The sequence below is a fragment of the Dermacentor andersoni genome, chromosome 10 (assembly GCF_023375885.2).
Source record: "Dermacentor andersoni chromosome 10, qqDerAnde1_hic_scaffold, whole genome shotgun sequence".
Classification (NCBI taxonomy): Eukaryota; Metazoa; Arthropoda; class Arachnida; order Ixodida; family Ixodidae; genus Dermacentor; species Dermacentor andersoni.
In genome coordinates this window covers 104,715,851-104,731,301 of record NC_092823.1, presented here as the reverse complement: position 1 = coordinate 104,731,301, position 15,451 = coordinate 104,715,851, and the positions used below count along the sequence as shown (strand labels likewise).

At 43.8% G+C, this 15,451-nt stretch overlaps 1 protein-coding gene across 1 annotated transcript in view; it reads left to right on the top strand.

Moving 5' to 3' along the window:
* Nucleotides 1-1,753: 1,753 nt before the first annotated feature.
* Nucleotides 1,754-15,451, top strand: part of LOC126543589 (ionotropic receptor 93a-like) — a 33,031-nt gene continuing 19,333 nt past the window's right edge. The window contains exons 1-4 of the mRNA XM_050190698.3: nucleotides 1,754-2,168; nucleotides 3,267-3,354; nucleotides 5,464-5,622; nucleotides 11,171-11,315. Of these exons, the coding sequence (XP_050046655.2) occupies nucleotides 2,071-2,168; nucleotides 3,267-3,354; nucleotides 5,464-5,622; nucleotides 11,171-11,315 (490 nt within the window). The 5' untranslated portion in view covers nucleotides 1,754-2,070. The remainder of the gene's footprint in view (nucleotides 2,169-3,266; nucleotides 3,355-5,463; nucleotides 5,623-11,170; nucleotides 11,316-15,451) is intronic.

The following is a 15,451-nucleotide window of genomic DNA, read 5'->3' as shown; positions in this document are numbered from 1 at the left end:
TGAGTCTGTGGATCCTACGCCGCGTTTCGCTTTGGAAGTACGCCCGGGTCATTAGTGAGGACCAAGTCATTAGTTTCTTACACGGCGCGGAATCTTGCAGAGGCATCAAAATGCAAGCGGCACTGAGCTTATCTTCTTTCGGTCTCTCGCTCGCCCTCCGATGTATGTGTCAACTTTACCGGCCAAAGTAATAACTTACAGCACACCGGCTACTACAGAACGCACCCTATATAAGCTCGACGAGTACATATATTACGCCAAAGGCGTTACATCGCAACCAGCAGATTCTTTTTCGTTTACGTTGCGTGGTAAGGAACCATGTTCGTGCCCAGAGCACTGGTTGCTGTGGAGGCCAGCGCAGATACATTGAGAGTCACGGTGCCAAAGGTAGGTGCGGGCTGGTTAAGAAGCTACCAATGGCAAACGTTTGTGACAGTGGGCTACTTCGTTCAATTTGGCGCGTTTAGGCCTTATATTCCTTAGGTTTCTATTAGTTTTCTGCGCTGGTTACCGTCTCAGGTCAAGGGCATGTTTGATTCAAGCTTACTTTGCTAGACACCATGCAGTAACCCGGCTTTCTATACAGACTGCCTAAAGTTTTTTTTTTGCATCCTTTGGGGGGCGTGCAAAGAAGTTTTTTTTTTTCGCTCCTTTTCGCACCATTTGTCCCGCACCGAAATTACTCATCAATTACGCGTACACTCTTTTTATTTACTGCTCTGCTCTCGCTGCTTTCCTGTCAAGGAATTCTTTGTCACGCTGATATGTGCATCCCTTCATTTAATTATGGGGTATGCCTCAATCATCTCTCGCGCCCACCGGTTATTGCGCGCAAAAAAACGCCTAAGCAGCTTTGAAATTTGATACAACACCATACCTGTTGCAGTGCAGTGACAAGTGAGAATGCACGGCACCTTTCAGTGAGCTATGGTGCTACCTTAGCCTCATATTTATACCCTTCGCATTTTTACCTGTATATATATTAGACGATATAAAATATGTGAATTAACCACCCCGCATTGCCCTATACGTTAGTACTTGCATAATGTGAATTCCTTCTGATTCTTTCACTCTCCTCGCCGTTCGCCCTGCTTGTATCTATTGATACCAACTCGCCCAATTTCTTCTTGTTTTATTCCACTACAAGCCATAGACGGGCTTGATCGAAATTCGATGAAAATCTAGATCTTTATGAAATTCATAAATTTCGTTGAAATATCGCTATCGTAAACATCAATAGTGCTGCAGTTCCGGCCGAATTCCTGTTCTGTAAAAAAATGCTTCTTTAATGAATAGGGCAATATAATTGATGACTAATAACAGTGTCACACAGTCACTTTCGATCATGATTGGGCCCGGTCCGGATTGAGCTCGATCCGAATCGAGGGGTGCTATACAGTCAATTTCGATCCCTTTATTGCTCGATTCGGATCCGGACAATCGCGACCCATACATTGAAATCAAGCCTCTTGATCGTGATCGTAGGCTGGCGACCATGTAGTTCAGGCAGTTGCAGACGATCAGCAGACGGTAATAGGCTTATCCACAACGACAAACGAAGTAATTGGTAATTGAAAAAGGAATAGTTCTATATTAGTATATTTAAAAATTTGTGATCTTTTCAAACTAACGACACCTGGTTCCACTTGAGTTGAATCAAACTCGATCTGCGTCAGGACTGCGTAGAAGCAATCATTGTCGATTACTATCAGGAAATTCGATTGGTACAAGGTCCGATCGAGATGAAAAATGACCGTGGGACATCATTATAGAAGGTGGCAGTGGCAGCGTGTTTCCGGCTCCTGCCATCACTTCCGGCACATCGAGTCCGCAAAAGCATAGACTTTGATATTCGTTTTCCGTTACTCAAGGGGAGCCGTCACTCATGTGTGTATTTGGAGGCCGCCTATTTACGCTTTTCAACATGTTCACACGTGGCAAAGAGGAAGTGACGAAATTCATAAAAATGATTACACTAATGAACTTTTGGTTTGACCTTACGGTATCGCCTTAAAGAATACTGGCTGAACTGACTGCAGAAGCGCTTACAAAACCTTTAAATTGCAGGTAATGCCCTACATAATAAGCACACCTGCACCTGGCGGGCTTGTGCTTGAGGGGCCTATTGCCACCATGATGGAGATCATTTCAAGAGCGTCGAAAAAGAAGTACGTGGTTACCTATGTTCGTAAAAAGCAAATTTTTCCTTCTCGCTTTTAAGAAATCAGCACGGGCCGCAAACGTCACCAGAGTAAAACATTGCTAGAAAAAGCAAGATTTCACTGTTAAGTTTACTATACGTGGAATCAAATGGTACAAAACAACCAACACATATTCTGTCCATTATTATATATTTTCACATTTTAAAGTAATAAAAACGTGAAGTTCTCGTAGATATAGATTGATTAAAATTTTGCATGTGTACGTCCGAACAAGCATGTATTAGTAATCAGGACTAGATGTCCGGACAGATAAGTAGCTTGTGAGTGATAAAAAAAGCTTGTATTTATCTGCGTCAACATGGCAATGACAGTGCTGAAACAAGGGAACAGCGTCTTATCGGATGCATGTAGGGTGTTGCGCTGGCTGAAGGAGATAAATACACTGTATGATGCCTCAGTACTGGTTTAAGTGGATGAAGACAAGATGTGAATTTCCAAATGGTCAATACAAACAAATATCCATATAGGCAGCCTAAAAGCGAGCTCTTTTTGAACGACTGAAAATTATTCAGCAAGAGTTTTGTGCTACATGCGTTTAATAAGGAACTGGCACCTCTATAGACTAAGCACTGCTGCACAATATCAGCAAACTCATTTGGAACAGTCCTTACATCCGTCGTTCTGCCTCCCACGAGACTCCAGTAAGTGTTTTTTTATTCTCTGTATCTTTGACAGAAACGAACAATCGACAGCTTCGCATAGTGAATCTTCCAGTTTAATACCAGCAACTTTTCGATTTGTATTAGAAAATTTGATAATTCGCACACCCGTACTTTCCTAGTAATTTGCTTGAATTCTGGACACTCCGCACATATACCTTTTTGTCAGATAAAAATGTTTAATGGCGTGTTTAGGTCACGTGTATCCGCTAAAAGCATAGGTGTTCTTTTTCATGTCAGCAATGTTTTCATATAGAAGCTTTATTGCAGTTCCATATATATATATGTTGATTAGGAGAGTCTAATCTGAAAAAAGAAAGGAGTCCTAAAACAATTCCTATAGCTTCACTTATACTGCAAGTAATCTTCTCGCTTTCTTTTTCAGGCTTTTGGTCGTTAACCAGAATGAAACCATTTGGGGATTTAAACTCAACGGAAGTTACACCGGTTACCTAGGACTCATTGCCCGAGGTGTAAGTATCCGCCTCTAATGGACATACAACACTGTAGAAGCTCTAGTGAACAAGAAAATACCAGCAGTAACCATGCCGGCCGGAATCCACGCAAATGCCCTGTGTTCCAGGTAACATTAGCCAAGCAGTTGAACGAAACAAAAGATTAAAAAAAAATGGTGCCAGAGCTAACATTAACCAAGCTGTTTAAATAAACAACAGACTAAAAAAATAACTGTTCGAGATGTAATTAAAAACCTACGGTATTCGGCTATCAGACGTGGGATGACTGAAGACTGTACGTCTTGAGATCGAATCTTGCACCATGTTCTCTAAATCTTTCTTTTCCTTCAACAGCTTAGCTAAACTTAGCTGGAAGATCCTATATCGACTACGTGCTACATGCATGCATCGCGAAAGAGTGAGTAATTACAAAATAAATCTCTTAGTAGTTTATTGACATACATCAAAGCTACGTGGTTCATGCTCGGCCAAAGCAGCTTTCGTAGGGACACGCATGGGCATTGCGCTCTTACTGCTATACTGAAACATGATGATTTGCACCACATGACCGCGGACAAAGGATGAAAAGGTCCGATGGAGACAAGTCTCCGTCGTGTCTTTTCGTCATCTTTCTGCTGTCGTGCTGTGTACATCATCATAGATTGCCTACTAAGCCGGCCCCATGCTTTGCAATACAATACGACATGTTGATCAATTGGAAACGAATTGGAAATGACAGCCAGAAGTGGGCACTGCGACAACGGAATGTGCGTTCTCCAAGGCCAAGTTTCTCTTTGTAAACATTGCTGCCATATTAGGGCGCCTCATGCTTGACCACTGCTAGTTCTTTCAAGCCTCCATCGTTCGGGTAAGCCACTGTTTTGATTAAACAAGGCCAAAATTCACAGGAAGTTAAAGGGTTGAAGAAATCAACAGTAATCGAACGAGGACTGCTGCTGGAGCCAGCGTTTTGACAAGGACTATGACTTGTTTCACCATTGATAGCTTAGTCTTCTTTGATTATTAAGGCATATATTCAATTTATGAACAGACGTACAGGCCAATCAGTTCGTATACCTTATGAGGGGCGCTATCAGTGACTGACGAAGGTTTGTGTTAATGTAAGTCGCTAACAATAATTTATCACTCCATGCACTTGACTAACACTTGAAAAAATTCACGCAGAAACTACTCTGGGAGTTCTCCAAATATACCTAAGCATTGTGCCACTTGTTCATTTCCGCGCAGCGCGTTGCCACTCTGAATGTAATGAAACTGGATTCGAGTCATGCAAACCTTTATAAACCCTCATGGGTCATTATCATGATCCGACCCTTATCAACTCTTATCGGTCTTTATCAACCTGGATGTTTAGTTAAGCTGTTGCAAAACCAACGCCACATTTGTTGAGGGGGATACGCAATGCTTTATTGTTTCGAGTGCTTGTCTTGAGCTCGTTCTTTATTGAAACTTATTCGGTTCTGTGTGTTGTATGGGTGATTTCAAAGAATGTACGCACTGTTCGCCTCACTGTTCTGAGCGCTTGCAGCCTCTGCGGTACGTAAGTATAAGCCACTGCATTATTTGTTTGTTTACGGGTGTGCGAGCCATTGCTCAAGGGGGTATACGCCATTGCATTTCTCCTACGTGAACGACGTATAGGATTCTCGTTGAGCAGGCATAAATAAGCTTACGCATTTAAAACAATACTTGGATTAAACGTATAAAGAGCCCCTCATAGGCGTCGTGCAGCTCTTGCTCATTCATACTTGATCTCTGTGTTTTGTTCGTCTAAACTTTACTGCATTACGGCTCGAGTTTCCTCAAGATCTGTCAGCAGAATGTTTGAAAGGTGACTTCATTTTTTTACCAATGAGAGTGCAAGTGCCGTGTACTTTGCGGTATACCAACAGGAAATGTTTTGTGTGGATTCTCATATTTGAACGTTTTGGCTAGTGTATTAACCTTAAAAATGCAGAGTGATTCATGAGCTTGCGTCATTTGTACATAAATAATAAAAAATGCGCTGTTGTATCACCGCAAGAACAGCGGCATGAGAATAAACGTGTTTTTTTGATACATTCATAATTATATCAAGATCTACTCACGATTTCGAACTTTCCTCAGGACAGCGACGTGTTTGTGGGGCCAGTGATGCCTACCGTAGAGAGAATGGAAATGGGAGAAATTACGCCATCTTACGTCTTCACCGAAATGCACTTCATGACCCCGAAACCTTCGAAATATGTCGATGCCTTTGCGTTTGCGTCGTCTTTCAGCGTAGAGGTAAGTGAAACTACGACAGCACCGGCCCTATAAATTATATTCAGGCAGTAAAAATGTTGATTCCTGCGCAAAATAAATCATCACTAAAGCAATACACGCTAAGAAAGCGGTTGTCTGTCTCGTGCAAACAATTACTTATTCACTCTCCTGTATCAAATAGCCAAGCAGCATATTTTTTATATAGCCAAGTGCTTTATTATCAAGATACAAACAATACACCGAAGGTTGTGGTGCTTCGAATGAAAATGTACTCTGTTAAATATACCGTATTTGTGACATGTCATAGAGTTAATTTAGTCCACCCTACAACACATCAGTAGGTGGCGCAGAGCTTCTTGAAACTTCGTTCGCTGTAGTTATGGGCTGTTGTCATCACACTTGATGTTGTCTATTTATTCATCCTGCTGTGACTGTATTGAATAGTTGTGTTTTCCTTGGGTGCAAAGAAAGAAAAGACGATAAATACTGAGAACTAGAGCAACTTGACCAACACATTCAGCAGAAAGTATAACAATACAACCTCCCACTGAAACTCCTAATTCCCCGCCAAGAATGTCCTCTGCAACTTATTGCACAAGCACTCCGTCTGTCGTCCTCACTGTGCGGCTTAATTTTATATCTGCTCATGATGATGACATGTTGCTTTTTCTCTTGTAGCCTGCGCAAGTAAAGTTTACGTCCTGGCAATCGGTGAGATGAAAAAAAAAAATGGGGAGAGCGATAGTCCTCAACAGATAGGTACAATAGCTACATACAATGGCGTGTAGAAAATCACCCACGGTTGCTGTTAATTGCTTTAAAAAATATGCAGCGCCATCTGGGAAGAGTTCAGTCAATAGAAAGCGGCGGAAATGGCACTAAACGGTGCCAGAGAAGGCCTGCGAATTCAACAAATCACATTTTAAGAGAATTAAGCTGATACAGTTATAGAGGCTGGTTGATGAAATGAATGCAGACTTAATCAGGAACCTATCGAAAACAAACTGCCGTGTTAAAACTGAATTCTTCTGGAGAAGATAGAATGAGTGAAGGCACGCCCCAGCCAGGAGCGGGGGGGGGGGGGGGGGTGTCGCCAGTCTCGTCAGGACATGTTGACTACGTCTCAGGATGCAGGGTCAGGACTGGCCTAAAGGGCCCCTGAGCAGGTCTAGCCATTTTGAGCTGACAAGCGCCGTGCAAACAGAGCGCGCTAACAATCATGTCAGCTAAGCATTACATCCCTACGCACCGCAGAAAGAGCTGAAATTTGAAACCGAACGCTGTTTGTCCTACTCCTTGCGGTTTTCGCGCTCCCAGCCGCAGAGTCTCACAAGTGCGCCTTCGTATGCATCGCACACTTGTGACGTCATTCGTAGTGACACGTGGCTTCGAGAATTATTCACGGCAGCATCTGTTATTTGTGTATTCTGTTCCTGCAGTAGGCGAATTAAAGTTTACAGAAATATTAAATCGCACAAACCGAATGTCTGCTTGTTCTTCTTTTGCTACGCACCGCAGGGAGAGAGGTGTACTTCTGTTTTGTCTACCTGTTCCCACGTCGTCCGATCTCGCGTGCAGACAACGAAAGTGTGTCGTTCTCTACGGTTTTCCAGCGCGCCATGATGATTTTTGAACCGCTTATGGCTGCATCAGTATTCGCGTAGTACTGACTTATACCGCTAGTCAGGTGTTCTCGAGCACAGCGTGCAAAATCATGTGCTGCGCGAAACGAGACAAACGCAAGAGCTCGCTTGAGATGCCTTATGAAGAGTTGCGCCGCGAAGCAAAAAAAAATAAAGGAAAAAGAAAATCAAGGAGGGATCCGTGACGTACGTGTCTCGCGATCCTCGAGCTCCAGTATGGGAGAGCGTAGGGAACGAATTTCTCTTGCAAAGGCTAGGCGGGGCAAGTGGAGAGAGTGTCTCTCTCATCAGTGGCCCTCGCCTCCTGAAATCATGGGTTCGCGGCACTTTAATGTCTCTGTCTCGGCTATTAATTAACTAATTTGAGAAATTCTTGCGGCAGAACTGGCCCTATAGCGCGCACAACAAGTTTCAGCGTATAACCCAAATTTGCTACCTGGCCTGGTGAGGGGCTGTCAAAGCCACCCACTCCTGTCTGCGCCATTACGGAGTGAATAATGCTAGAAGCTAGACTAATTTGAACCAATTCGGTGAGGCATTCGCTGCGTTCAGAGTAAATGGTATATGTTTCGAAAAAGAAACACAACAGGCGCTCTAGAAGCGTCTTGAGAAGACGTGAGTCTAAGATTTTTCACCGTCCCTTCGCACCGTTTCACTTAAAAGATGTTACTCTACAGACTCACGCATCTTCCTGTTATGATCCCAGATTCAAGTTAAGGCAAACCCAACTCGATTTGAAAAACGACTCAATGAGAAAGTACATAAATCGGGCATAGAGGAAGGGTCGTTCAATCTTACTTATTGATCAACGACGCACACTCGACGACGTCTTCTCCTGTCACTGCTTTCTTTTAAAATTGATAACATGCAAATTAATATTTTATTACGCGTTTTGTTTGCTAAATTCTAATTTTTACTCATCCTCATTATTTTACTCGTTGAATTTGTCTTCTTGCCCCGATTTCCCGTAGGTTAGCTGATGGACCCAGTCTCTGTGTCATAACCCAGGTTTGTGCTATGGAAAAAAAAACAGCTAGTACCCTTTCAGTTTATCACAGAGGCTTACCTGCCAAATTAAAAGCTCGGAAGGGAGGACGACAAACAATATACAGGAAGAAGAGAACTAATAAAAGAAAGAAGACGTTGACAATAGTGGAGCGAGTTTTCGTTTGTCAAGTTACGGCTTAAGGGAACGTACGCATCATATAATATTTCGTTAGCGCTCTCGATACGAGATGAAGAGCCGCATAAAGTCCATCAGATGCAGACGCCCGGTTCCCCTCGAAACGGCATGGAGCCTGATCATAAGCGAACAGCAATTTCCAATCGCCCCACGCACTGCGTTTTACGGTTGTGCCAGCCTAGAACGTTGATGTTAAAACGTCCATCAAATTGTACGCTATGCAAATTTAATCGCTTGTTGGGGCGGTCGCAGACCAAGTGATGAGAATTCTTTTACGAGTTTTGCTATAAAACGCGGAACACGGTTATGCATACTAGAGATAACAAAGTGATACTTAACATCTCTTACTTGATCTTAGTGGAGATTTTTTTTATCGTCACGTCGATTAGTCGGAGGCTCGTGAAAATTGTGTCGTCAGATCCGACACAGTATCCGTCGCTTGGCACGCTCCGATTCTTAGACAGGCGTGATGTCGGGTCATTTGGTGAAACGTCTTACGAAGTTGTCACGCTACAGATATTGACACAAAGATAATGTAATTGACCGAACAAAACGGCGCGCACAATCCCTCGTATACTTGAAATTAGCTTGTGTCAGTGCTAATGGCTTTTTTAAAAGTCCTTGTTACGCAACAATTGCGAAGTACAGGCACTTGCAGCTGACTCTATGCGAGAAGGAAGTGCTTTTATGTGGTGGTTTTCAACAAAGCCTTTTTTTGTGCGTCTTTTAAGAAAAACTCGAAGCCTAATCCAGCCACTCTTGTCCGACCAAATCTTGTCGTTCAAGTAAAATTGGCGCCTTCAAATTTGACTGCACTGAACAGTATAGTGGTAGTAGGCGGTGGGTGATATTTGATTGACTTGTGGCGAAAATTCATTTTGTATCCTATAGTCTAATATATTTATGAAAATTTTAGCTCTTCTACCTGCGGCCGCCCTGTGGCTTTAGGCAAGAAAGGGTGAGCGCCAAATGCTATAATGACACAAAGTCACGTAACATTTAGTTATCGCAGAGGGTTCTATGCCAAATGTTTTCATTAGAGTCAGATCAGGCACTTCGAACTTGACACCAAGAATTTAAGTGTGCTGGAATTGACTTGGCTATTCTAAACCACGAAGAAATAACCCTTGTCGGTGGGCAAACATGTTGCATTGCTTCCACCGAAATTGCCGTGAGATTGTCACTCGCCTTCACTGGCGAACACACACAAATGCTGTCGCAAAATTAGAAATCAGCATCGATCTGCAGTCAACGCCAAGTTGAGGTGGTGGTCCTTGACCAAGTCAAGATAAAAGAGCAGAAGCGTTTTCGTAGCCGCGCCGGCTCCATGGTCACAACAAGCAGCTTGTTTGGCTTGAAAAATCACTTCCCTTCATTCCCTAACTATACACACTGCTCTGTATGGTTAGGGAATGAAGGGAACACACCACACAACCCATGGTCAGTGCCATCCAACACTACGCTCTTCTTACCCAAGTACTCATCATTCACACAGATCGCTTCCGCCATGTGATTGGCCCATTGTTTAACGGCAGCGATACTCCAAGCCGGCGATATGTGGAAACAAACGATACTTGCACGTTTTAGAGAATAGAGAGAGAGAGAGGAATATAAGGAAGGTTGGTACATAAACACTGCAGCTCACTGAAACTAGCATGTACCGCGCGATGGTTCATCACACAAGAGAAGTTATAAACAGCAAACAAAAAAGCAAATGCAATGAGGTCGCGTGGCGTTTAGGAAACCAAATCTTTTAATAGCTGGTGCATCGCAAGGCAGACTAACCCACCTGCATGCGTGCTTTCTTATGTGGTACGTTGGGTATATATTCCGCGTGTTAGTTTACTTTTTTATGAAAACAAAACATAAGTCTCGCGAAAAATAAAAAGGTTCGCAATGGCCGCTGTTACAATAGTTAGAAAAGGTTGTATTATTATGTTAATGAAGTGATCGAATATGTTCTTTTAGGCACTACCGCCGCCAGCCACTCTCGACGTCAAATATCGTTTGTGGGCTTTATTAGCTGATTGGCTAATAGCCGATTGACATGGCGCATGTAGCGCCGTGTACTGAGGGCTTCACCGTTGTGCTTTCAATAACAAAGTGTCCTTCGCTCTCTTTTTACTCTTTTATATTTGACTTCATAAGCGAGTGCATGTTCAACTGCCCTAATATTCATGAGCAAATGAATTCACATCTAACTGACGACTCTTATACGAAGTTCCCAAACTTCCGAGAAACTTGAATCTGTTTAAAAGGAGATCACTATTTGGCTACTACTATGTCTAGACAAATCTCCGTCTCATTAATCTTTTCTCACTTTGAGGATTTCCTAAAAGAACTGATTCGAATAATTGTTCTTGGTTCAGCTTCTTTCGGAGGAGCTTCGAAATGCAACCTTTCGAGCCTCGTTAATCAGTCACGGCAAGAAATCAATAGTTGGTGCATGGGGAAAAATTCGCGAGCCTAAAAGCGAAAAGGAAAAGCCGCCAAAAACAAAATAACTCGGCAGTCCGGCATTCTGGCGCAATTAATTAGGACTCAGTGCTAAGCAGGTCACTGACTTTGCGCTGGGAAAGTGATTTGGCGAGGGATCTCGCCGGTAGCATGATAAGCCTGCACGCGAAGCCGCACTCGATTGGTCATTTCATCCTGGTATGGCATAGCCCTAACCAGAAGACTGTGAAGTTGATCACTGTTGCTTCCCTGATTGTCATGAGCTAAATTTGCTATCTCTTCCTAGGTGTGGTTCGGCCTGTTCATTTCTATGCTGATTATTTCTGCAACGTTCACTCTCGACAAGTGTGTTCAAGAAAAGAACGCCGAAAGCATGCTTCGAAAGTTTGGAAGCAGTTTATGGCTTTGCAGCACGTATTTCTTCAATGCAGGTGAGTTCATCTTCAACTTCAACTGGGCAGATAGCATTCCCAACAAATGTCCGACACACTTTTCCACTGCCCCCTTAATCTTTTTCGAATTAAGTTCTAGGTACAATAAAAAAAAAAGAATGCATATTGATAATTCCTACTTAGCGCAAGGGAACGGCGTTCCACATAGCATCGCAAATTATCTAGGACGGCGCTTTTATACAGATGTACAGGAATAATTTAAATTTAAATGCGCATTACCATAGAAATGTAGAACAGCGTCTCAATGAAATGGCCAGATTTATCTGGATCAGTGCTTCAAATACTTGTAGTAATTATCCGGAACATTTTAAGTGTACGGGGCATCGTCTCAAATACGTAAACATCTGTTCAGGTTAAACACCTGTTAAACAAGGCACAGAGTAAAGGTGAAAGGCATGTGAAACACAGTTCCGGACAGTGATGGCTCTTTCGCTTAAAGAGCATTCCAGATATTTTCATTTTTTGTATTTAAAACGAAAAACATTCCAATATAAGAAAAAGCGTTTCCTATGTTGGCAATATCCCGTGGAACGCTGTTCTTCTTAGGTAAGTGTTAAACATCTCGCAAAAAATATTCCAAATATGGCCGGAGCCTAATAACACTGACATTACAAGTATAGCAATGGGCGACAATTCGTAAGACGTAATTCTCCTTGTTTCAGAAATGTCTACAATGAAAATACCTTCGTGCATATTCGTTTGTAATATAGGCTTTTCGAGCGTGCATGTCTAAGCCTACTTTTTCAGTTAGTTCATCGGAAAGCTTTCTCTTATGTTTCACAATGTGCTCTCTAGGAGTAATTTCTATGTGCCTAGCTCATGGATGCGAAGCACATCGCTCCTGCTTCAACAGATTCAAAACAGTCCCGTCGACAAAAAGGCTTCACATTATTTCTGACCCCTAGGCTAAAAGCTATAAGCAGCGAGGAAGGCTAACACAACCTCGTTTGCCTAATCATGACCGTATCACCATTAGTTTTGGCTGCGTGGCAAGTGCACAGCATTTGATTCCAGCTTCGAGAAATGAAAAACAATTCAGATAACTACAACTATTTTTAAGGTTAAGAAATACGTTACTTCTTGTTTCTTATTTCTTTTTATTTGACTCGAGTACACTTTCCTCCGGGGCAAAAAAAGTAACTTAGCGTAGGGAAACCCTCCTTACGCTTCGTCGTCAAGGTTCATTAGACAAGAAAAGTTCAGCGATTTCAGGGCGGAGGTTCTGCAAATAAGACGAACTTAGAGGTTGCTCTTTTCTTGTACTGAAACGCCTCCCAGCCGCTTTATTTTAGGCTGACATCGTAGGTACGCATCAGTCCAACCCAATTTCCATGCTCGTTAAAACAATTGGAGTGCCTCCTAAATGCAACGTACTTACAAAATTTTCATTTATTCATTGACAGGTTTGACGTGCGCCTTTGTTGACCATTAAATTCTGCTAAGTGCTATCGTGAGCAATATGAGTGGGAACACGCGAACGCGTGGAAATAGCCTAAAACGCAACGTGGGGCGATTCGCAGCGGCCACTGTCAGAAACAAAGCGTAAAGGGCGCTGCTGTTCCGCTAACTGTTCGCACTCCCTCCTCACTAGCATTGCTACGAAACGGCAGCTGATTTGCGTGTCACCGGCCGTTAGCAATGGTCTGTTTTCATATCAGTGCGCGCAGCCACATTCAATGAACCCTCAGGCTACGTAACTACTGAAGGATCGGCCTTGACGTAGCCTGCCGTGATACACAGGGTTTGCTCACATCTAGGTGGTGTTGGCTGAGCATTGATGCAGCTGCTTTGTTTTGTTTTTCGTGGAATATGCTTATAAAGTAGACCACGGCTGTCGGTGTCTAGCAGTCATCGGTGTTTCAACGCCTAATGATGTCGCGAGTGCCTTTGAGCCGGAACAAGTCGTCAAGTTGTAAAATAAATGTTACACGCAACGTAGCATTGCTGCCTTGACAGGCTGCCAGTTGAAGACCTGCGTAGGATACCGAGATGAAGGACGCATTAAGGATGCACCGCGCGAGAGGTGACCTCACGGCATGTTGATGAACCAAGACCTACAAATTGTTGCTGCTGTCAATGAGAAGCCATTTAAGGATTGTAAGGATGTGCGCAGTACTCTCGACCTGGAAAATGTAAGTGACAGCCCGGTACGGCGAAGGTGAAGGGAAGCCACACTCCGAAGTTACGTCGCCGCTCAGAAGCCCCTTTTCGCAGCTTCCAACAAAACTGCTCACCTGAAATTCGCTGTCTATCACCGCAGGTGGAGGGTGGCGGATTGGAAAGATGTACGCTTCTCCGACGAATATACTCTATCGAGCCGCGCGTGACCAGGACAATAAAGTGTGGCGTCTGTCCGCAGAACATCAAGGAGGTGGCCGTAAGCGGACGCATGTCGGTTAACGTGTGGACGGCTAATTTCGCGTTCCATTGTAAGAATCTCTGCGAGATTTACGAATGCTGCGTATTGCACATTGGTGGAGCAAGAGATGATCGCATATGCATTGAATGGTCTACACCCGCATGTGTACTATATATTCCAACAGGACTTGTCTCTTGTGCATAAAGCAATGGTCGTGACACGTCGTTTAGATGGACGGTGGGTAATGCGCCTTGAGTGGTGCGCGGACATGAACATGATAGAGTATGGTTGGGAACGTTTGAACGCTAGGCTTTCCCCCATCTCGTTGAGCTTCGCGACCGCTGATGAACTGTGGGAAGCTATACAAGAAAAGTAGAAACGTCTTCACAGTGACGCAGCCTTCGTCGAGGCTCTCTACGGGTCTCTGGCAGAAGGAATGGAGGCCGTCATTCAAGCCGGCGGAGCCATGACCCATTAAAGCTCGCTCACACTAGGCCGACCCGACACCGACTTCGTTGTGCTGACTGTCGGCGACAGCGTATATTTTCCTTTGTGTCGGCTCCTCTGTCACACTGTCCAGACGCGGACAATCGGCCGACGGTCGGTGGAGGGCTTGGCGTTGGTACATTGCGAGAGAGGTGCCGACACGAAGGTAAAATAAACGCTGTCGCCGACAATCGGCACACCGAAATCGGTGTCGCATTGGCCTAGCGGGAGTGAGCCATTATTATTTCACCAAACGCGCAAGAAAAGGGCAACCTATTGGTGATATAATGGGGTACTTTTTATGTGTATTAAAACTTTGTTACCATGTTGCAAGTGGTCAATAAAAACTTTTGAGCCTGCTGCGCGCAGCTTCTCTCCGTTCACAAGACCCAGGATGCAGCAAAATAGGCATAAAAATTATTACTGTTTCCTGCGCGTGAACGTTAATACAGGCGCCATAGTATCAAGCCGGTATCACTGCCAGATGTTCTGTGCGTGTCATAGAGAGAAAGAGAGAGAGAGAGAGAGGGGGCTAATTTGCGCAGAACTATAAGCAATACGTTGCCATTCTCTGCGTGCTATAATCGGCTTATTATCGCTAGCGGCCGGTGAAACGCAATCACATGCCGTTTCGTTGCAACGCAAGCGAGGCAGGAGTGCAATGAGTTTGTGGAAGAGCGCCCCCCTTTCCTCTCTGTTTTCGACAGCGCTATCCGCGTTTCGCGCTAACTCGGTTTCGAGGCTCTTTGCAAAGCATTCACATGTTCCCGCTCCTATTGCTCACAATAGTACACTTCTCTATTGCAAGTAAGGTGATGAGTGCGCCTCATGCATTGGTCTTAATTTTTTGTCGCCCCACACAGAAAACACACATGATCTAAGCGTTAACGAATGTGAGTAGTTCTTTAAAATTGAAAGATCAGGGGTTAAGATGTTCTAGTAGACAAACACGTGTTCATCAATAACTGTCGAAGAAGTGATCCCGCTGGAGGAACCGTTCAACAAAGGGACTTATCTTTGTAATGGAAGCGACTGATTTCCTTAGTCGCATTCATATACGCATAGCTCTCTCTCCACCCCCATCAGCAGCGGAGGAGTACAATAAGTTCATGTGTCTAATAAGGTGATGAAGTCCCCGTGATTATTTAAAAAAAAAAGGCCGTGGATTTTTTGGTTGAGATAGAGAGGAAACTCATACGCGGCCCTCTTGTCTATTCTTCCACAGATCATGGCTGACAAAATTGTCATAAGTTAGGTGACACTCTCCTGG